Source organism: Hyla sarda, chromosome 2 (assembly GCF_029499605.1).
Source record: "Hyla sarda isolate aHylSar1 chromosome 2, aHylSar1.hap1, whole genome shotgun sequence".
NCBI lineage: Eukaryota > Metazoa > Chordata > Amphibia > Anura > Hylidae > Hyla > Hyla sarda.
Window position 1 is genome coordinate 284231914 of NC_079190.1, and position 24615 is coordinate 284256528.

The 24615-nt window shown below is 45.0% G+C and overlaps 1 protein-coding gene across 5 annotated transcripts in view; it reads left to right on the top strand.

The window, feature by feature from the left end:
* The window catches only part of ZCCHC17 (zinc finger CCHC-type containing 17), a 34923-nt gene extending 19215 nt beyond the window's left edge, over positions 1–15708 (top strand). For all 5 annotated transcript variants that reach the window (XM_056557307.1, XM_056557309.1, XM_056557311.1 and 2 more), the window contains 4 exons: positions 3671–3762; positions 3838–3938; positions 14111–14241; positions 14949–15708. In XM_056557307.1, coding sequence (XP_056413282.1) covers positions 3671–3762; positions 3838–3938; positions 14111–14241; positions 14949–15134 — 510 coding nt within the window. In that variant the 3' untranslated portion in view covers positions 15135–15708. The remainder of the gene's footprint in view (positions 1–3670; positions 3763–3837; positions 3939–14110; positions 14242–14948) is intronic.
* The last annotated feature ends 8907 nt before the right edge of the window (positions 15709–24615 follow it).

Here is a 24615-nt window from a genome sequence, read left to right on the forward strand (position 1 = left end):
TAACCCCCTGCGACACCGCTGCAGATCATTGATTTAAAGCGGGCGCTTTAAATCAATGATCTGCAGTGGCTTTTGCGGGGCCATAGGCCGCCGCCGCCACACGCTTCTCTCCCCTTACCTGTCAGGGTGGTCCGGGCCATCCATCCATCGTTCCTGTAGTGTCCGGGGGCGTTCCGGGTGGAGGGTGAACCGGTCCGGGCTGTCCTTCTTCTCCGGGGTCCTTTTCTCCACTCCGGGCAGGCTCCGGCCTAGTACGCTGCATAGACGCCGCTGCGCAGTGAGGCCCGTGCGCAGCGACGCACCTGACGTCACGGCGTAGCGACGTCTATGCAGTGTACTAGGCCGGAGCCTGCCCGGAGTGGAGAAGAGGACCCCCGAAGAAGGAGGACAGCCCGGACCGGTTCACTCTTCACCTGGAACGCCCCCGGACACTACAGGAAGGATGGATGGCCCGGACCACCCCCATTACGGGTAAGTTTAAATTTTTTATTGACTCGGAGGGTGGGGGAGGGGCCCGACCGGTATAGCGGTATGGGCAAAAATCCATACCTGTATACCGCCCAGCATCACGGTGGGGGGTGCGACGCGGTGCGGTGGGTCGGGGGTGCGGTTCGGGGGGGTGGCGGTCGCGGTGCGGTGGGGGCGGGGCATTATCGGCTTATCAGCAAGATAATTACCGATAATGCCCAAAATCGAGCACCAAATTTATTAACCCCTTTACTCAACAGCCTGTTTTGGCCTCAATGACCAAGGCCTTTTTTTCAAATCTGACATGTGTCTCTTTATGTGGTAATAACTTTGGAACGCTTTTACTTATCAATCCAATTCCGAGATTGTTTTTTCGTGACATATTGTACTTTACATTAGTGGTAAATTTTGATTGATATATTCAGCGTTTTTTGTAAAAAAAATGAAAAATTTGGCGAAAAAAATGAAAAATTTGCATTTTTCTAGACTTTCCATTTTATGCTTGTAGCATAAATAGTCATATCGCACCAAATTAATGATTAATTCACATCTACAATATGTCTACTTTATGTTCCCATCATTTGATAAACATTATTTTACTTTTTTAGAATGTTAGAGGGTTTATAAGTTTAGCAGCAATTTTCCAGATTTTCAAGAAAATTTCAAAATCTGATTTTTCAGGGACCAGTTCAGTTTTGAAGTGGAATTGAGGGGCCTGAATGTTAGATACCCCCATAAATCACCCCATTTTATAACCTGCACCCCTTAAAGTAGTCAGAATGACATTAAAGAAGTTTATTAACCCTTTCGGTGCTTCACAGAAATGAAAGCAAAGTGGAGGCTGAATTTTAAAATTAAATTTTTTTTGCAGATTTTTCATTTTTATCAATTTTTTTCTGTAAAACAATAGGTGTTGACAAAGAAATAAAACTCAAGATTTATTCCCTGAATTCTGACGTTTTTAGAAATATCCCATATGTGGCCGTTTTGCGCTATGTGTCTCTCATGCAGGCCTCAGACATGAAGGAGTGCTATGTGGATTTTGGGGCACCCTTTTAGTTTAGGATATTTTGTTGGCATCATATAAAGTTGCAGAGGCCTTGGGGTGAAAAATATTTTTGGGAGACAAGTTGACGCTTTTATTGGTACCATTCTGGGGTACATGTGACACTTTGAGCGTTTTTTATTTTATTTTTTATGAGGTGATATACATAAAAAAATCTATTCTGCACTTGTTTTTTATTAAAAGAATTTAGGTCGTTCGTCATGCGGTATAAAAGACATGTTAACTTTACTCTGCAGGTTGATACGGTTACGGCGATACCAAATTTCTATGCTTTTTTTTATATTTTAGTTCATTTATAGCATAAAAACGATTTTAGTAAAAAAAATCACGTTTTTAATTTGCCGTATTCTGTGAGCCATAACTTTTTTATTTTTTCACTGACGCAATTGTGTATGGACTCTTTTTTTGCGGGACATGATGATGTTTTTGGGGGGACTATTTTTGAGTTTGTGTTGGGGTGTATTATATATATATATAATTTATTTTACTATTTTTTTCCAATTTTTTTCATTTTATTTTTCATATTTTTTATTTTAATTTTTTTTCACATTTTTATTTTTTTTTCACTTTTTTAATTTCTTTTTCACTTTATTTCACATTTAACTTTTTTTTGTTTTACTGTTATACACAGAATTCAATGGAGTACACATCTGTACTCCATTGAATTTTGCCTATGTCTGTCAGTACTGACAGGCATAGGAAAGATCAGTCCCTACCTTAGGTAGAGACTGATCACTCATGTTGCCATGGCAACGGAGGCTACTGTCAGTCCTCCGGTTCCCATGGCAACCATCAGCGCTCTGCTTTCACTTTGCAGAGCGCCGATGGTGACAGTTGGAGCTCCCTCCTTCTGTAATCCTAATAGACGCCGCGGTCACAGTGACCGCAGCGTCTACAGGGTTAACTCAGGATCGGAGCTCCCCCAACGGGGCCCCTCTCACCACCGATCGCTTCACTGAATGAAGCGACGGAGGAGAGGGGGAAGGAGGAGACCGCCGCCAGATCCCTGCTTTCGGTTCGTCTGAACTGACGGACCAATAGCAGCGATCGCCGGCCGGGGACCGCTGCGATTGGTCCCTGGCCGGCTTCAGGGAGGTCCTGCTGTGTAGCACAGCAAGTTTCATAAAACTGTCACAGCGCGCGGCGGCGCTGTGACAGTTTATGTCCATCAGGTACATGTACCTGATGTTGCGGGAAGTCACCGCTAATCATCAGGTACATGTACCTGATTTTGCGTAAACGGGTTAAATGTTTACAGAGCATTTGAAAAATGTTGTGCAGGTCACATTTTCTGAAATTTCTCTCTTCACATACACCAAAAAGCTACACCAGGTCTGGGATGGTGTAGTTTTAGACACTTTTCAGTGGCTTTGCGCCTTTTTTGCGCCTTTTTACAAAAAGGCGCAGTTCATAAATCCCTTCTATATCAAGGGTGGTAAGTTTATAGTCTTTTTTTTGTGTTTCCCCCCAGGTTGAACACCCTTTAAAGAAAAGTCGAACCAAATCGCTTTTGGTCCAATATCAGATTTGGATTGTAAATCAAAATAGTCAATCTGTCAAAAGTACTTTGTACTTTTTTTTTTCTATCAAAACATTTGAGACTGATCCTTGGATGTTGTAGATTTGCAGTTTGCTTATTCCCATGGCAGCTGTTTGTGGCTACCTGCTGCAGTTTGCACAAGGATTCTGTATTAAAAAGAGATTTACTTCTCTTTTTTTTCTGCAGTGTGGTTTCCCATTGAAATCAGAGGCAGGTGGATTGCAAGCAGACTCCATGTAAAAAAAGAGTTCCCTTACATATAAGCTGTAGTCTTCTTGTAAGTACTGCATCCTCCTGTTTATATAGGCACATGTTTTGCCTGATAATGCATGAGCTGCTGTGCTTTATAAAGGCAGTGAGGGATACACAGTCCTCACCAGGATAGGCCATCACTAATAAAGTCCTGGACATACCCATTGGGATAACTCTCCCAAATGTCCACTTTTTTTGTGTAACTTATGCATACTGGCCATTCTTGGAATATGTCACCCCACTAGAAGACCACTTAAGGGTGGTCATCCAGAAGTAGTTTTACTGTATAGGAGAGCAAATAGATGTTTTATAGCTTATCACAAATGTAGGCATTCTTGTTTCAGATAAAAGATGGGAAGGAAAAAATCTCCTTATCCATGAAAGTTGTGAACCAAGGAACTGGAAAAGATTTAGACGCCAATAATGTGATGCTTGAGTAAGTGATGTCAAAGTCAGAAGTCTTCGTCTTTCTATGTCTGCTGTTTCCATTAATGCTGTTTGCCCTCTTCAGGCAAGATGAGAGAAAAAGACGGGAGTTCAGGGACTACAGCAAGCAGAAGATCACACTGGAGGCAGTGCTGAACACTGTGTGTAAGAAGTGCGGCTGTAAAGGTAGGATGTGCATGTTCTTTTTTATTTTTTATTTTTTTTTTTAATTTGTTTTATTGAAAAGTAAACAACAGACCACAGGCCCATAAAAGTGAACACAATATACATCCATAAAATATAGGTAAAGGGCCATGATGCCCAGGACACAAACAGAATGTAAGCGACAGAATAATACAACTTGTATCACAATGTACATCAGATATACAATAAGCATCATCAAACTGAGGTAGTAGTAACCAGAAACAAGAGACGAATAAGCGCCTACAACTATAACCTCAAACCATACATTGAGTTATGAGGAAACCACTGTGATTCCTAGGGAGATGTAGGTAAGTAGAAACAGTCGACCCACGCATCAAGGGAAATGACAAGGAGGTGACACAGACAAGCACAGAAAGAGGGATAGACTTGAAGGAACATCAGACAACACGCAAGACAACTGAGGGGCCACTACTGGGCCCGAGGAGAGGACACAGAGTAAGCACATTGGGTCAATGGAGAGGAGCACCAGCCACCCCAAACAGATAGGAATTTACCAGGGCATTTCCTGTTCTTATAGACTATATGAGAGAAAGGTAGTGTAGCATTCACGAGAGCCCTCCATTGAGATAAGGTAGGAGGGCCGGTGCATTGCCGTGGAATGAGATTTGCCATAGAATGAGATGGTCCGCCTCCATCACATCCTATTGGCTCACTCTTGTCACGTGACATATTTAAACGTCACGCATCGAAGCGCACAGCAGTGTCAGTTTGGCTATCACAGGGAGAGGATCTCCTCTCCCTGTGATAACTGAAGCTGCACGGAGCTCTCATGGCCTCTGTGGCCCGACAGAAGTTCACACATGTACGCAGCTCATACGGCTGCCTCATATACATTTACTGTTGATCCACAGCGCTATCGGGATCCCGATGCCCGATGCCGCTGTCATCAGTGTGCGTCCCCGCGAGCGCCCCACGCCCGCAGCTGTACTCCCCGTCCCGTTAACGCTCAGGGAGCGGGGAACAGAAAGTAGAGCATCGGGCGCAGGTTAAGTTATTCGCGTAGTGCTGCGCATGCGCAGTACTACTTTACCTGCGCCCGATGCTCTACTTTCTGTTCCCCGCTCCCTGAGCGTTAACGGGACGGGGAGTACAGCTGCGGGCGTGGGGCGCTCGCGTGGACGCACACTGATGACAGCGGCATCGGGCATAGGAATCCCCATAGTGCTGTGGATCGCTCCCTGAGCGTTAACAGGGGGACGGGGAGTAGAGCTACGGGCGACGGGGGAGTACAGCTACGGGCGACGGGGAGTACAGCTGCGGGCGACGGGGAGTAGAGCTACGGGCGACGGGGAGTAGAGCTGCGGGGGACGGGGAGTAGAGCTGCGGGGGACGGGGAGTAGAGCTGCGGGGGACGGGGAGTAGAGCTGCGGGGGACGGGGAGTAGAGCTGCGGGGGACGGGGAGTAGAGCTGCGGGGGACGGGGAGTAGAGCTGCGGGGGACGGGGAGTAGAGCTGCGGGGGACGGGGAGTAGAGCTGCGGGGGACGGGGAGTAGAGCTGCGGGGGACGGGGAGTAGAGCTGCGGGGGACGGGGAGTAGAGCTGCGGGGGACGGGGAGTAGAGCTGCGGGGGACGGGGAGTAGAGCTGCGGGGGACGGGGAGTAGAGCTGCGGGGGACGGGGAGTAGAGCTGCGGGGGACGGGGAGTAGAGCTGCGGGGGACGGGGAGTAGAGCTGCGGGGGACGGGGAGTACAGCTGCGGGGGACGGGGAGTGGAGCTGCGGGCGTGGGGCGCTCGCGGGGACGCACACTGATGATAGCGCCATCGGGCATAGGGATCCGCATAGCGCTGTGGATCAACAGTACATGTAATAATAGAGTAAATGTATATGAGGCAGCCGTATGAGCTGCGTACATGTGTGAACTTCTGTCGGGCCACAGAGGCCATGAGAGCTCCGTACAGCTTCAGCTATCACAGGGTGAGGAGATCCTCTCCCTGTGATAGCCAAACTGACACTACTGTGCGCATGGATGCGTGACGTTTAAATATGTCACGTGACAAGAGAGCCAATAGGATGTGATGGAGGCGGACCATCTCATTCTATGGCAAATCTCATTCCACGGCAATGCACCGGGGTCCATTCATTTGAGGGCAATAGCCTTCCTGGCAATGAACAAGGTTTCCCGCAATAGTGTGTGCGCGTGTGATGTGTCCATATCTCCTCATCCAAGACTCCAAAAAGGCAAATCAAAGGATCAAGAGAAAGGGAAGGTTGAGCAAGGGTGGCCAAGAGGTTAAGGACCTCGCGCCAAAATGACATAATAAAAGGGCACTCCCATATCAAGTGCCAGAAATCGGCCCTGGCAGCACCACAGCTGTGACATGCATCAGAGACAGAGCGACCCATTCTATGTAGCCTAAGAGGGGTGATATAGCTATAATGAATAATGTTCAGTTGGATCAATTTATTATTAGCTGCCGGGGACACAAGCATGTGGGAGGAAAAAATGTCCTCCCAACCATCTTTAGCCAAATTGGGAATATGGGATTCCCAGTGTCGGACCGCTGGCACTGGGGAGCGGGAGTTCTTAGCCTGAATAAGGTGTGTGTATAAGATGGACACCAGCCCCGTAGGTCCCTGTGACTTCAACACCCCTATAAGAGGGAAGGCGGAAATCGGAGGGCTCCCTATGGGGAACTGGGCATTCAAAGCGTGACGGAGCTGGAGATATTTAAAAAAGCAAGTTCTAGGCAGATCATGGCTGGATCTTAACTGGTCAAACGAACAGAGCACATTGTAACAATATACATGACCCAATGTGAGTACCCCCAGTCCCTGCCAGAAAGCTGGATCCAATGCATTGCTCATGTGCATGAGGTGGGGGTTATGCCACAAAGGGGTATCATCAGGGACATCATTGTAGCCATACAGTCCCTTGGCGGCCCTCCAAACCTTTATAGCTAATTTGTGTAAATGAAGGTAGGCTCTACCACCAAAGGTCGGACTAGCCAACAGCGCCCGCAGGGTCAAAGAGGGGACAAATCTGGCCAGAGATTGTTCAGAGTTCGGGACCACATCACCAGAGATCCAATGCCTAATATATCGGAGTTGGCCCGCTAAATAATACAAATAGAAATCAGGGAGGAACATGCCCGCCTCCAATTTGGGGCGTTGTAATGTAGATAGGCGGATTTTGGGCCTGTTGGGGCCCCAAATGAATGGGGAGAGGAGAGAGTGGGAGGAATACTTAGGTACAGGCACAGAAGCATGCTCCAGTGCATATAGGCATTTAGGTAGAATAATAAGCTTTATAAGATTAATACGGCCAGCAACCGACAGCGGGAGCATGGCCCACACCCTGAACTTAGATTTAATGTAAGGAAGTAAGGACATTGGCGGAGAGGTCTAGCAAAGAATCTCTGTGTATGTGGACCCCTAAATACTTAAACGTAGTAACCACCGGAAGGCCACTCATAACAGGGGACCAGTCGGTAGACTGAAGCTGCATCACCGCGGACTTAGACCAATTGATAAATAAACCAGAGAAGTACCCAAAACGATCCATCAGTGTCGTAGCATACGGGAGCATGGAGACAGGGTCAGAGAGGAACAACGCCATGTCATCAGCATATAAACCAATACGTTCCTCCTTACCCCCTATAGACATACCACGGAAGCCAGGGTCCTGTCGAATGCGTAGAGCAAGGGGCTCCACCGCAAACAGGAGCGGGGACAGTGGGCACCCCTGACGCGTGCCCCTGCCAAGAGCAAACGGGGAGGAACAAACGCCATTCACCAGGATCCGTGCCCGCGGGCATCTGTATAGATGGGAAACCCACTTTCTAAAATTAGGGCCAAAACCAAACCTCGCAAGGGTGGCCTGCAGATAACCCCACTCCACTGAAACAAAGGCCTTGGCGGCGTCTAGCGACGCCAAGGCCCAGTCCCCGTCCAGAGCACTCCCCACCTGGACGGCTGTCTGGACCCTACGAATATTGTCAGATGTGGATTTGCCCGGCATGAAGCCGGTCTGATCAGGGTGGATAATGGAGAGAATTACCCTATTTAGACGGATAGCTAAAACTTTAGTGAGGACCTTATAATCCAAATTCAATAAAGAAATGGGAGGATGTGCATGTTCATAGCCATCACTGAGAATTGTTACCATTTTATAGTGTCAACAATTATTTCAAAGAAACAGAATTGTACAACAAAAATACTTTACTGTACTATGGTCAATGTCGCCTAAAAATAGTTATTAAGAAAGACTTAAAGAACATAGGGGGAATTTTTCAATGCAACTTTTGTCATCTAAACGCTAACCACAAATGCTCTTCACTTTTAAGGATATCTTGGCATTCAAGCAAGATTTATGAAATGCAACTTAAAAAAAAAAAAATCACACATTTTTGCAAAAGTTGACTACAGCCATGAGCAAACTTAGCAGCTAACAAATCCATTTTACATATTAGACAATTGGTTCTGATTTTATTACAAATCTTTCACCACTTTAATAAATTAGTTGCACATACGCAAGCCAAAATATATAAATAGAATGATAAACTCTCTCTTAAAGGGGTACTCCGGTGGTTAAGATTTTTGGCTATATTGCATCTTCTTTTAACCCCTTGAGGACCGGGGGGGTTTTCCGTTTTTGCATTTTAGTTTTTTGCTCCTTGCCTTTAAAAAATCATAACTCTTTCAATTTTGCACCTAAAAATCCATATGATGGCTTATTTTTTGCGCCACCAATTCTACTTTGTAATGACGTCAGTCATTTTGCCCAAAAATCTACGGTGAAACAGAAAAAAAAATCATTGTGCGACAAAATTTAAAAAAAACACGCAGTTTTGTAAATTTTGGGGGCTTCAGTTTCTACGTAGTACATTTTTCGGTAAAAATGACACCTTATCTTTATTCTGTAGGTCCATACGATTAAAATGATACCCTACTTATATAGGTTTGATTTTGTCGGACTTCTGGAAAAAATCATGACTACATGCAGGAAAATTAATACGTTTAAAATTGTCGTCATCTTCTGACCCCTATAACTTTTTTATTTTTCCATGTATGGGGCAGTATGAGGGCTCATTTTTTGCGCCGTGATCTGAAGTTTTTAACGGTACCATTTTTGCATTGATAGGACTTATTGATCATTTTTAAATGATATAAAAAGTGACCAAAAATTCACTATTTTGGACTTTGGAATTTTTTTGCGCGCACGACATTGACCGAGCGGTTTAATTAATGATATATTTTTATAATTTGGACATTTCTGCACGTGGTGATACCACATATGTTTATTTTTATTTTTATTTACACAGTTTTTTTTTTTTATTGGAAAAGGGGGGTGATTCAAACTTTTAATAGGGGAGGAGTTAAATGATCTTTATTCACTTTTTTTTCACTTTTTTTTTGCAGTGTTATAGCTCCCATAGGGACCTATAACACTGCACACACTGATCTTCATCATTGATCACTGGTTTCTCATAAGAAAACAGTGATCAATGATTCTGCCGCATGACTGCTCATGCCTGGATCTCAGGCACTGAGCAGTCATTCGGCGATCGGACAGAGAGGAGGCAGGTAGGGGCCCTCCCGCTGTCCTGTAAGCTGTTTGGGATGCCGCGATTTCGCCGCGGCTATCCCGAACAGCCCACTGAGTTAACTGGCAACCGATCGCGGCGGCGCGCGCCATTAACCCTTTAGCCGCGCGCTCAGAGCGGCGCGGCTAAAGGGTTAATAGCGCGCGGCGCCGCGATCGGTGCTGCGCGCTATTAGCGGCGTGTCCCGGCTTCACTATGATGCCGGGCCCGCCGTGATATGATGCGGGGTTACCGTGTAACCCTGCGTTGTATCACCGGAGCAGGACCAAGGACGTACCAGTACGTCCTTGGTCCTTAAGGGGTTAATGTTCATGTTTTTTGCAATTGACATGTATTATATGTTTGTGTAGCATGTGTCTTTTTTCTTACCTGTTTGTGGGCCAGGAAGTTCTGTAGTTCTGTGTTGGATCTCTGACTGTTGTCCACAGGTTAGGATTAGGCTGTGGACAAGATGTCATAGCTTTTTTTTTTTCTCTGTTCTTTGAGAACTGCATGACAGAGGCCACGCCCCCTCATCGCTCCCTCCAGGTGGTCACAGGTGTGCATGAGAGAAAGTAGCTCCTACACAGCTCCTCATCTCCCCTCCCCCCTGCTTTGTCTTGTGAGGACGCAGGTCTGCACTGAAAGAAGACAGAGAAGATGTATGTGAAGGGGAGGATAACAAGGTGCACGGGCTGGGGATGTAGGGGGAGATTTATCAAAACCTGTGCAGAGGAAAACTTGCCCAGTTGCCCATAGCAACCAATTAGATCGCTTCTTTCATTTTTAGGAAGGCCTGTGAAAAATTAAACAAGCGATCTGATTAACCAGTTAAGGACCTAGGGCGTATGGATACGCCTTGACGTCCTGGTACTTAAAGACCCAGGGCGTATCCATACGCCCGTGGGAATTTCGGTCCCTGCTGGGCGGGGACCGGGCCGGGGTGACTGCTGATATCTATCAGCTTGCACCCTGCGCAAATGCCCAGGGGGGTCATCAGACCCCGGGGGGGGGGTTAACTTTAGTTTTCCACGTCCTTCCCACCCACAATAGGCGGGGCAGAACGGGGAACCGAAGGGGACCGGGCGCCGACATCCACTTACCGATCCGGAGGCTGCGGCGACGGCGGGCGGCGTGACGTGCGTCAGAAGAGGACGGCTCTGGGGATCCTACGGAAGCGGGTAAGTTGATCTGGAGGGCTACAGTCTGAGACTGTGGTCTCTAAACTGTAGCCCTCCAGATGTTGCAAAACTACAACTCCCAGAATGCCCACATAGCTGTTTGTCTGGGCATGCTGGGAGTTGTAGTTTTGCAACATCTGGAGGTCCACAGTTTGGAGATCACTGTGCACTGGTCTAAAAACTGTAGCTCTCCAGATGTTGCAAAACTGCAAATCCCAGCATGCCCAGAAAGCAAACAGTTGTCTCAGCATGCTGGGAGTTGTAGTTGGGTACCTCCAGCTGTTGCATAACTACATCTCCCAGCATGCCCATCGGTGATTAGTACATGCTGGGAGTTGTAGTTTTGCAACAGCTGGAGGCACACTGGTTGGAAAATACTGAGTTAGGTAACAGAACCTAACTGAAGGTTTTCAAATTTTGGAATTTTTCACCAAGAAATGATGCAAGTATCAACAAAATTTTACCACTAACATAAAGTAGAGTATGTCACGAAAAAACTATCTCGGAATCAGAATGAAAGGTAAAAGAATCCCAGAGTTATTAATGCTTGAAGTGACAGTGGTCAGATGTTCAAAAAATGGCCGGGTCCTTAAGGTATATTTGGGCTGGGTCCTTAAGGGGTTAAGTTCAAATAGACAAGACGGCTCACCTCCACTGCGTTCCCCACACTCGGCACGGACTAGCCGGCAGTGCCTCCGGCCTGATACTAGGAGCAAAAACGTGATGTCCAGCGAGGTAGGATGCAAAAAAACAGGATTTCTTTATTGAGGACACATGGTCAGCACATAAAACCAACGCGTTCCGGGTCAGACAGGACCCTTAATCATGGCATGATTAAGGGTCCTGTCTGACCCGAAACGCGTTGGTTTTATGTGCTGACCATGTGTCCTCAATAATGAAATCCTGTTTTTTGCATCCTACCTCGCTGGACATCACGTGTTTGCTCCAAGCGATCTGATTGGTTGCTATGGGCAACTGTGCAACTTTCCCTCTGCACAGGTTTTGATGACTCTCCCCCATATAGACTGCAGGGGAATAAATCTCGGACTGGGGATGATTTCTGTGTGTGAAGGGGGGGGGGGGGGGGGAATGCTGAATGACACATCCTGGGAGTTGTAGTCCCTGTTATGTGTGTATACTAGTGTTTACAAACCAGTCTGCCTCCAGCTGTTGCAAAACTACAACTCCCAGCATGCCTTGACAGACTTTGGGCATGCTGGGAGTTGTAGTTTTGCAACAGCTTGAGGCACACTGGTTGGGAAACACTGTCCTAGCCTATTCAGCATACACATCATGTTACACCAGTGTTTCCAAACCAGTGTGCCTCCAGCTGTTGTAAAACTACAACTCCCAGCATTCCCTGACAGTCTTTGGGCCTGGTTGGGAAACACTGGCCTAGCCTATTCAGTATATTACAAACAAAGTGCATTGTTTTCCAACCAGGGTGTCTTCAGCTGTATCAAAACTACAACTCCCAGCATGCCTGGACTGCTTTTGGCTGTCCGGCATGCTGGTAGTAGTAGTTTTGCAACACCTGGAGGCACCCCGGTTGGGAAACACTGGTGTATGCCCTATAGAGGTGCGGTGAACTACAACCCCCAGAAAACTACAGAGGCAGCATGCTGGTGTTATACCACAGACTGAAGACTCCTGAATGACACATGCTGGGAGTTTTAGTCTCTTTTGTGTGTGTTTGTGTGTGTGTGACAGGTATCCCAACCAGAGCTGATTATATTAGTGTGCTGTGTATAAGGGGGCCGACCCAGGAAAATAATAGGATGGGTAAAGGACGGAACAAACAAACAAAAAAAAAAAAAAAAAAAAAAAAGGAGCTGCCCCAAACCAGCAATGCATGTGGCATGCTGGGATTTGTAGTTTTCAGCACAGCAAGAAACAGGAAATAGAAGCAAAGATAGGAAAACAAAGTGGGGGATAAAAAGACAACAAAGAACGGAAATAGAGTAGGCTAAACAACAAGAATAGAAATGAAACTAAACAAATAGGGTTAGTCAAAAACGGAAAAACACATTGACCACCGGAGTACTCCCTTTAATCTGTATAGTCTGGAGGATAGGGGGGCATGACTGAAACCTTTAAACATTTTAAAAGGGTTACTAAGGTTTAGGAAGGAAGTGTTTTAGTAAAATACTGAGAGGAAGGGGGCACAATATGAAGTTAGTTGGGGGAAAGTCAGAAGCAGCGTCGGAAAATATTATTTTACTGCAAGAGTAGTAGATCCTTGGAAAAATCTTCAAACAAATGTGGTTGGAAAATCCACATGCACAGCAATATGGTGTGTTACTGAGGTTTTAGTATCCTGTCTGTAGTCTTCAGCAATGGCAAAGACCCAACACAGCAGAGGTAAGTCATTGTCTGGAGTCCTCAGCATTTACTTAGAAAGTGTCCATATATTCAAGTACTAACCTGATAGTGACCCACCCAACCACAGCAATGCAATGCAGACCGATACATAGCAGAAGTCTGCCACTTGACAAGCACATGTGAAAGCTGCACACAACCTGCCTACTGTGGTGATAAACCCTACAGTGCAAGAAAACCAGGAGAAGCAGCACCAGAGGTACTGACAGGACAAGAGTGGACTGGTGAAAACATAAATTGCACAGTCACAGTGGCAGACATAAGTAATGGTGACAGTGGGGGACATTTATTAAGCTTTGTACGACTTTTTGCTAAAGGGATTTTTACTAAAAGGACTTGGGTACACACTTTTGCTTTTTTACTACGTAGTAGTCAGAGATTGATGAAAGTGCAACTTTTCTCAAAAAGTCGCAGATTTGTCACACAGCCCTCAATTACCCCAAAAACATGAAACCAACCCACACCTGGCTTACAAAACTGGCTGCTGACAGCAAAGTCGGAAAAAGTCTTATAAAAAGTTGCAGAGAAGGAATCCTTCAAAGTGGTGTTCTGAAGTGAAATTTCACAAAATGTGTACTAGCCCCATAGTTATCACATGCCCTGCACCATTTAATGTGGTGCATGTACACTCCATCTACACCATCAAAATCTGTGTCTAAGCTCCGTGCTAGAGATGAGCGAATTTACAGTAAATTCAATTCGTCACGAACTTCTCGGCTCGGCAGTTGATGACTTTTCCTGCATAAATTAGTTCAGCCTTCAGGTGCTCCGGTGGGCTGGAAAAGGTGGATACATTCCTAGGAAAGAGTCTCCTAGGACTGTATCCACCTTTTCCAGCCCACGGGAGCACCTGAAAGCTGAACTAATTTATGCAGGAAACGTCATCAACTGCCGAGCCGAGAAGTTCGTGACGAATCGAATTTACTGTAAATTCACTCATCTCTACTCAGTGCACCTACACTAACTTTGATAAATATCCCCCAGTGTCTTTACTGCAACTTTTCATTAAAATGTTCCTAATATTCTTTAACGGCATTGGTTCTTCTAGGACACTTTGCCCAAGACTGCTTCTTGCAGCCTGGAGGAACGAAATATAGTTTAGTACCAGAAGATGATGAAAATGATGATGATGAGGGTGAAAACAAGAAAATTGACAAGCATGCTAAGAAAAAAAAGAAGGTAAAATGAATCCAACTATTCCTGAGCTGATGTTCTGGTATGGGCAGTAGTTCTGTCATTAGTTCAGGTTGGAAATGTAGTTATGTCTATGGATTGTTTTAGGCCCATGCTTATTTAGGCTGCCCACATCTAAAACATTGGTATCGGCCGCCGTATTTCTTATTTTATCCTTACTGCACGTGACATCATTACTTTCAAAGGTGTATTTTAAGAGTTAGAAGAAAGAGGATACCCTGCACTCACCAGTAATGCACAGTAAATATTTATTATGCCATAGTGTAGTACAAAGATGCGTGGGAGCTTTCCTCAGCTGTCTGCCTAAGGCAGACAGCTGAGGAAGGCTCCAATGCCGAAACGCGCTCTTGTACTACACTATGGCATAATAAATCTTTACTGTGCATTACTGGTGAGTGCAGGGTATCCTCTTCTACCTGTGGCTTTACACTACCTCGTGCACCACCGCAGATTCCACAGAAGTGCCGACATATCCCTATATTTTTTGAGTTGGACTACTCCATAAACGCTGTACATTGGAGTGTAATATTTAAAAAAAATAAACCCTGTCTGGGCAGAGGGTGTCATTATTTGCTCTGTGCTATGTTCTTTAGCCTCTCCTGTTGTATAACACTTCTTTCGGTTCTTAGAGAATTCTGTTCTGAAAAGGATTTATTGGTTAATGTTTCTACCGCTTTACCTTACATCACCAGGAAAAGAAGAGAAAAATGCATAAGAAAGACAGAGAAGATTCTTCAGGATCAGAGAGCTCAGCATGCAGTAGTTCTAGAAGTTCAGACTCTGAGCCCTCCAGAAAGAAGAGACGCCATACGGAGAAGAGCAAAAAGACCTCAAAGAAAAAGAAAAAAAAGCATAAGAAGCACAAACAAAAGGACTGAGTAGAAGGGTCACTGTTTACACTGGTGTAGTCCTGTTGTGCTGGGACTGTTTTATATCCTCTCGGAGTCATCAGGAAGCAATTTCCAATGCAGCTGCTTTGTGTAGTTTTATGTGAAATTTAAGCCGTCCTGTTCCCATAATCTGGTCCCCTGGGTATATAAAGGATGCATCAAATAAATAAATAACCTCTGTGTCATTTGTCATTCACAGAAAACTGCCACCATATACATTAACCATTATTAACCCCTTAAATGGAAACCGTCATCTTGATTATGCCACCCTCAGTAAGTGCAGTCTATAATAATGACAGACACACTACAGTCACTTATGGTGAAATGTAAAGCAGTTCAGAAGATGGCTTGCACCAAATCCCCCACATAAGTGTCATGATTATTCTTTGTCTGCCTCTGGGTCAACCCACCCTAAGGTGAGTGATAGACTTCTACCTAGGAGTAAGTTCACACATTTGAAAATTTATAGCTGTATTTGTCTTCCATGCACATTTTCCATTTGGTCTTGTTGCCAGTTTTGGACAAAAATGCGGCTGTAAAATAAAATACACCGATGTGTGAACTGACCCTTACTATGTATAGTATAGGGTAAAATCGGTCAGTTAGTGATGGGGGCAGTAGCAGCTGATTTATTTCTATCTGCACATTGCCAGCTTTGATATGTAAGTTCTCCTAACGTACTATATATTATATATAATAACAGACTTAAATATTGTGGCACAGTGATTTTTTATTTTTTGTTTCATCACCACCTGAGAGCCACATTCGTATGTATCGTTTCATATTGATTTATTTTTTTTGGCGTGTGTGTGGGGAGGTTAGCACTTCTGCAAATATCTTTTGTTTTTCACCAGAAATTTATTCTGTGGGTTAATTTGATTACATCGATATCAAATATAATATATATATAGATTTTTGTCTGCCATTAAGGCAGCTCAGGTAGCATAGAATATAACTGTTGCATCACATACAGTGAAACCTCTTTGAGATAACCACACACAATTGCTTTGGGAGTTGTAGTTTTGCAACAGCTGGAGACCCGCAGGTTGGAGACCACTGCTGTACGCTGTATCCCTATGCCCGGGCTGCAAAAGATAAAGAAAATAAACTTAAACTTACCTACGTCGGCCTTACGGTGGGGACTGGAACGTCGGACAGCCGTCAGCCTATCACCGGCCGCAGCGATGACCCGCCCCGGCCAATGATAGGCTGAGCCCACTGTCCTGTAAGAAGCCGGCTTCGCTGTCCTGGCATGCTGGGAGTTGTAGTTTTGCAACATCTGGGGGTCCGCAGGTTGGAGACCACTGGTGTACAGTATAGAGTTCCAGTGCCGGCGGCCCCCAACAAAGAGGAGGAGGGCAGTGTTTGCGGGTGACATATGTGAGTAGTACCCTGCTGGGCTGATAATTAATTGGGGGGGGGGGGGAGCAGAACAGCGCTGGCGGGTAACATGATTTGGTGGGGGGAGCAGAACAGCGCTCGCAGGTAACATGATTTGGTGGGGGAGGGGGACAGAACAGCGCTGGCGGGTCACATGATTTGGTGGGGGGAGTAGAACAGCGCTGGCGGGTCACGTATGATTAGTTTCCCGATGTGGGGACAGCACTGCGCTGGGCTGATAATTCATTCATTCCCAACCGGTATTGCGGTATGGGAAAAATTCATATCGTGCAGCCCAAAAATTTCGGTATTCGGTATGAACCGGTATACCGCCCAGCCCTACCGGTGCATTTACTCTCATGATAAATAATATTTTGCTGCACTAATCCCATGACACTTTTGATAGGCTTAGATAAAACCAATAATTAGCAGTTTGGGAATTATAGGAGGCATCTATCACAGAGGGTAGGCATATACACACTGGCTTAGCAGCACACTTTCAATTATTATTAAAGTGCAAGTTCAAAGTTTCAGGCCTGCATGATCTCCAGCTCTAATGTGGGAAGTAACAGGCCACGCTGGGATTACAGTTGCCAAGGGAACTGTTCCACGCTCAGCGAAGATATGCGCAGAAGTCCCGTTTATCAGAAAAGGGCATGAGCACAGAACTTTGCTGAGCGTGGTACGGTTGCTTCAGCAACTGTACCGCCCAGCATGGTCTGCGTCTCCCCATGCTGGAGCTGAAAACCGTGTGGGCCTGAAACATGGGACTTGTGCTTTAAATGCATGGCCATATCATCACTTTAATGAAACATTAAAGGCTTAGATACATTAGCTCAATAAACAGTATCACACATAATGGGCTTAGATACACCTCAGCAAACAGTATCACACAGCAGGCTTACATATACAAGACATAGTACATTCCAAAAATGTGGGCTTATACTGACTCACTTAACCCAGCATCAAACAGGACAGTGCAACTTATCCATTATATCTAAGCCTATCTTGTTGATACTGTGAGCCAGTGTATCTAAGCCTGTCATTTTGTATATCTAAGTCTGTAATGTGTGATACTGTAATGCTTAGCTGGTGAGCCTGGTGTATATAATACTGATGCTGTGCTGCTGAGCCAATGTATCTAACCCAGGGCCGGACTGAGACTTAAAGGGGTAGTCCAGTGGTGAAAAATTTATCCCCTATCCTAAGGATAGGGGATAAGTTTGAGATCGCGGGGGGTCCGACCGCTGGGGCCCCCTGCGATCTCTCTCTACGGGGCCCCGGCTCTCCGCCGAGATAGCGGGTGTCGACCCCCGCACGAGGCGGCGGCCGACACGCCCCCTCAATACATCTCAATGGCTGAGCCGGAGATTGCCGAAGGCAGCGCTTCGGCTCTGCCATAGAGTTGTATGGATGGGGCGTGTTGGCCGCCGCTTCGTGCGGAGGTCGACACGCCCCCTTCCCGCGGGCTGTCGGGGCTCCGTACAGGAGATCGCGGGGGGCCCCAGGGGTCGGACCCCCCGCGATCTGCAACTTATCCCCTATCCTTAAGATAGGGGATAAGTTGTAAACCACTGAGTCACCACTGGACTACTCCTTTAAAAGCAGCCCTGGAACACAGTTCTACTACAAGATTTTCTGTCATTTCAGGTAACTTATAAAACTATCATCAGCGTCACCTGCACAACCTGTTGGTACAGGCTTGTAGTGTGGGTGACACTGATTAAAATGATACTTACCCCTGCCAGATCTGTTGCTCCGTTCCACCATTATGCTTCTTACTCTGTTCAGTCCTGAAGCATGGGCAGAGCTTGAGAAGCACGATCATGTCACGGCTGTTTATGCTTTTTTACTCTGCCAGTGTTCTGAAATTTCTTGTGCCCTGCAGAATCCTGCTTCTGTGCCACCCAGGAGCTTGCAGCTCCTCCCTGATTGACTGAGGCCGCATTCACAACACCGAAGGAAGTACAACACCAAAGGGAGTACAAGAATTTTCAGAACATCAGCAGCATAGTGCTCCTGAAGTCTGCACCAAAAAAGAAGCAGAACGGCCGAATGGAGAGACATATCTAGCAGGGATAAGTGTAATTTTAATCAGTATCACCTGCACTACAAGCCTGTACCAACAGGTTGTGCGGGTAACACAGTTGGCAGTTTTCTTTTAAGTATTAGCTTCCCTGTGTGTACATGAGAGGTAGCACTATTTCTGGCCATTATATAACTTGTATACAGCATTTTCTCTAATTTTTTTCATCTTCATCTGTAACTTTCAGTTGTCCTTAAGCTAATGTATGGAGACAAGCTACTTTGATTGCTTCCAAACTCTACACACATCTAATAGTGGCTTCCCTATAGTGCAGCAGCATGAGGGACATCATACAGCAGTACTGAGCAGTGTAAGCTGTGAATCAAGCCTTGGGATGAGATCTAATACAATAAGCTTGAGTACTCTCTTTGCAGTCTCTCCTGGCACTCAATCACTCCTCTACACATTTCCCTCCTCATCCCTCCCCTCTCAATAGACTTGTATGGGTAGCTGAAAACGAATCTTTTAATGAACAACAAAAATAGGGAAACATAGCTGCACATCCACAATTTGAATTTTGATCTACTTGCTGCCCAACCAAGCTCCTGACTCCGGCCACACCACCCCACAGATAAAGCATCCCAGCAACAATGGCCGCCACAGAGCACACACCAGTGTGAACACCTACCATGTGCTCCATGCCAGAGGGCTGGGACAATGCTAGGAAGAAACCCTAAAGCTAAGTTTCTACTTGTTTTTTTTTTTTTTTTGGGGGGGGGGAATGCTAATTCTGCTGCATGGCGTTTTTTCAGCCAAAAAACGCTGCGGCCAGATGTTAGCTGTAAATCAATGAGTAATTGCTAAATTCTTTTTCCACTTGCCATTTTTCAGTTTGGTGGGTTTTTTTTAAGCCTTTCGGCATTTTTTCACTCTTTTTTGGCGTTTTTCAGTTCCTTGGCGGTTTTGCAAAATCGCAGCATGTTGAGCCACTGGTGGTTTTTTTTTCCTAAAATCATGGCTTTTTTTCCCATGGAAGTCTATTGGAGTAAAAATCGCCATGTGGGTTTTAACTTTGGCGTTTTTTTCAGGCGGTTTTTATTCTCTTTTGGACTTTATTGATCCAAAAAAGTGATGGAGATACCTTTTTTAATAAAATTTCCCAGGGTACCATAAAAAAAAAAATCCAGTAGTGATGGAAAAAATTGTATTTAGCGAAATTTATCTTTGTTATAACAACATTTTTATTAATTTTTAAACAGGGATCAATTTATATGGGCAGGTAGGGCACTAAAAATATAGCCGACAATAATAAAAATGTAGTATGTGTGTTTTTCACTTTTTATTCTTAATTTTTTAGGTGGTACTACTACTCCCAGCATGGAACACACACTGTTCCATGATGGGAATATTAGTACCTGTACTAATTGACAGATCGCCCCGGGTTCCGTTGCAATCCTTCTGTATAATTTATAGATGCGGCGGCTGCTCTTCTATGGTCCCCTGCACTGCTGTATATATACACCTATTCATATTTCCCGCAGAGAGCTGTGATTGGCCAGATGGGTCCAGCCAATCACAACTCTCTGTGGGAAATATCAATAGGAGTATATATACAAAATATACCTACTGAGGAAGGGGTCTAGTTGCAGTACCCTGAAACGTGTCTAGGCTTAAGACTTTGTCTGAACAGAGCACTACAAAGACGCACTGCCCATTCAGAAGCTGAATTAACCTAAACCAGCCACTTACAGGCCCGCTGCTCCAGCCGGGATTTCTATCCATCTGACGCATTCACCAGCTTCTGATTCTACCTTACATGCCTGACATGCTGCCACCACCGCAAGCATTTCCACCGGAGTAAGCCAGCGAGGGTCCGATTTTACAACAGCCGCACGCCGCAGCTACTGACCTCCGGCGTGGGAGCCATCTGCTATATCACCGCTCCCAAACCAAGCCAAAATAAACGCTCTGCTCGTGAAGTAGAACTGCTACTCCCATCATTTTCGGCCCGTCGCAGTACGAGACCAGCGCACACGGTGAGCATTATTCATCTCCATAGAGACTACAACCAGTAGTCACACAAAGGACTTTACAACCAGATATACAAATTGCCGGTTTAACAGTACAATCCGGACAGTCAGCCATTATTTACAACTGGCCCTATGGTAATCCAATATATTCAATATTGCTGTTCAAATGTTTTTTAATTGAATTATTTTAATTGTATTTTAATAAATATTTTTTGCATTGTTCAAACGGTCTTCAAACCATTTTTTCACTTTGCACCCAGTAGAGTGGTATCCTTGAGGGGTGGTTGAAATTTTGTTTCTAAAGGAGTATAAATACGTCAGTGCAGGGGGCTATAGAAGAGTGGCGGCCGCATCTATACATTATACAGGAGGATCACAGTGGGTGTCAGGAGTGACATCCACTGTGATCTTTCCTTAACTGCAGGTACTACAGCTCCCAACTTGGAACAGAGTGTGCTCCATGATGGGAGTAGTAGTACTTGCATTAATAGACAGATCACAGCGGGTATCACTCCCGGGATCCGCTGTGATCGTCTTATCTATTGCAGAGATGTGGAGCGGCTCTATACAGCGCATGCATCTCTGCACTGTCCTCCGGACAGTGATATGAGTAGAACATCACTCATTCATATTTCCCTCTGAGAGCTGGGATTGGCTGCAACCATCCGGCCAATCACCACTCTGGGCGGAAAATATGAGTGATGTGAATTTCTATTCACATCTCTGGCCGGAGTATAGTGCGGTGGACAATCGCATCGGGTGATATGTCTATTAGTACAGGTGCTACTACTCCCATCATGGAACAGTGTGTTCCATGCTGGGAGTAGTAGTACTACCTAAAAAATTTCAAAAAAGAGAGGGGGGCAAAAAAAGCGAAACACACACTTTATTAAAAATTTATTAAAATTTCACTATAAAAATTTTTGTTAAATACATTTTTTTCCATCACTACTGCATCCTTTTTTTTTTGGTAAAAAATGCCAAAGGTGGCAAAAATGCAATTTCCACACAAATGAAAAAACGCCAGAAAAAACACCAGATGCAGGAAATTGTGCTGGCGTTTTTTCAGGCATTTTTTCTTGCGTTTTTTTTCAAACCAAAAAACGCAGGACAAAAAACCATGTAGAAACTTAGCCATATGCAGTCTCCTGCTAATTAAAAATGCCTGGGCCGAATTGGTGGAGTGGAGTACTGGATATGAGAGGGGAGAGACTACAAATGTACAACAAAAATAGAGAAACAGAAACATAGCTGCACATCTACCCAGGGCCTGTTTTAGAAGTGTGGCCCTGGGCAAAAATAAAAATGGGGCCCATGGGTCACATGACCAAAGATCACCATGTTGAATTGTGCTGCATCTCAGCTGGAGGCCATAACACAAATGCATTATAGGGTCCAAATCTAAGATATATAGGGGGAGATTTATGAAAACCAGTGCAGATTAGTGGTGGAGTTGCCCATAGCAACCAGAGGCCTTTTTAAAAATTAGAGTAGCATCCTCTCCATAGGCTTTAATAAATCTACCCCATAGTGAATACTTTCTTTGTTTAAAGTGCACATAAAAATAGGTCAATAACCTGTCAGCACAGCACAAGCCGATCACTGGTATACTGCAGCCATACATTTGTTTTGGCACTCCTTGTCTTCTATTCTGTAAAAACTACTTTTATCCAAAGTTGTGAAAAGTCAGAGAGGCGTAGTCAGGGATCTGCAATCTTGTTTTCGACGTCACAGCACCGACCCAGCCCCGACCTCTGGAACCCCCGGTGATTGAGCAGCACCACATGATCCCGTGTTACTCCATTCATTCTCTCTAAGGTCTCCATACTTGTGAGTGCAGCGATCAGCAATGTTTATATGTCCCATAGAGAACAAATGGAACTTTAGGTGATCATGTGCTGCTGCTCCATTCATTTGGGGAACAAGGGACCTCTATTGTCATGATCGGTGGTGGTCCCAGGGGTCAGGTCTACCGATCAGATATTCTCTGTATTGGTGATGACCTTTGGTGTACAGATCCTAGATTGTACCAAAAGACCCTCCCTACTCCACACACTGCTCCCCATGGCCCTCTCTCACATATACTGCTCCGTATGTCTCCTATCTCACATATACTGCTCAGTATGTCCCCTATCTCACATATACTGCTCAGTATGTCCCCTATCTCACATATACTGCTCAGTATGTCCGCTATCACATATACTGCTCAGTATGTCCCCTATCTCACATATACTGCTCAGTATGTCCCCTATCTCACATATACTGCTCAGTATGTCCCTTATCTCACATATACTGCTCCGTATGTCCCCTATCTCACATATACTGCTCAGTATGTCCCCTATCTCACATATACTGCTCAGTATGTCCCTTATCTCACATATACTGCTCCGTATGTCCCCTATCTCACATATACTGCTCAGTATGTCTCCTATCTCACATATACTGCTCAGTATGTCCCCTATCTCACATATACTGCTCTGTATGTCCCCTATCTCACATATACTGCTCAGTATGTCCCCTATCTCACATATACTGCTCAGTATGTCCCCTATCACATTTACTGCTCCGTATGTCCCCTATCTCACATATACTGCTCCGTATGTCCCCTATCTCACATATACTGCTCAGTATGTCTCCTATCTCACATATACTGCTCAGTATGTCCCCTATCTCACATATACTGCTCTGTATGTCCCCTATCTCACATATACTGCTCAGTATGTCCCCTATCTCACATATACTGCTCAGTATGTCCCCTATCACATTTACTGCTCCGTATGTCCCCTATCTCACATATACTGCTCCGTATGTCCCCTATCTCACATATACTGCTCCGTATGTCCCCTATCTCACATATACTGCTCAGTATGTCCCCTATCTCACATATACTGCTCAGTATGTCTCCTATCTCACATTTACTGCTCAGTATGTCCCCTATCTCACATATACTGCTCAGTATGTCCCCTATCTCACATATACTGCTCAGTATGTACCTTATCTCACATATACTGCTCAGTATGTCCCCTATCTCACATATACTGCTCAGTATGTACCTTATCTCACATTTACTGCTCAGTATGTCCCCTATCTCACATATACTGCTCAGTATGTCTCCTATCTCACATTTACTGCTCAGTATGTCCCCTATCTCACATTTACTGCTCAGTATGTCCCCTATCTCACATATACTGCCCTGTATGTCCCCTATCTCACATATACTGCTCCGTATGTCCCCTATCTCACATATACTGCTCAGTATGTCTCCTATCTCACATTTACTGCTCAGTATGTCCCCTATCTCACATATACTGCTCAGTATGTCCCCTATTTCACATATACTGCTCAGTATGTACCTTATCTCACATATACTGCTCTGTATGTCCCCTATCTCACATATACTGCTTCGTATGTCCCCTATCTCACATATACTGCTCCGTATGTCCCCTATCTCACATATACTGCTCAGTATGTCTCCTATCTCACATTTACTGCTCAGTATGTCCCCTATCTCACATATACTGCTCAGTATGTCCCCTATCTCACATATACTGCTCAGTATGTACCTTATCTCACATATACTGCTCAGTATGTCCCCTATCTCACATATACTGCTCAGTATGTACCTTATCTCACATATACTGTTCCGTATGACCCCCTATCACATATATACTGTTCCCTATGACCCCCATCACAACATACAGTCATGGCCATAAAGGTTGCCACCCCTAAAATTTTTCAAGAAAAGGAAGCATTTCTCATAGAAAAGGATTGCAGTAACACATGTTTTACTATACACATATTTATTCCCTTTGTGTGTATTGGAACTAAACCAAAAAAAGGAGAAAAAAAAGCAAATTGGACATAATGTCACACCAAACTCCAAAAATGGTCTGGACAAAATTATTGCCACCTTTAACTTAATATTTGGTTGCACACCCTTTGGAAAAAATAAATGAAATCAGTCTCATTCTATAACCATCAATCAGCTTCCTAAACCTCTCAGCCGGAATGTTGGACCACTCTTCCTTTGCAA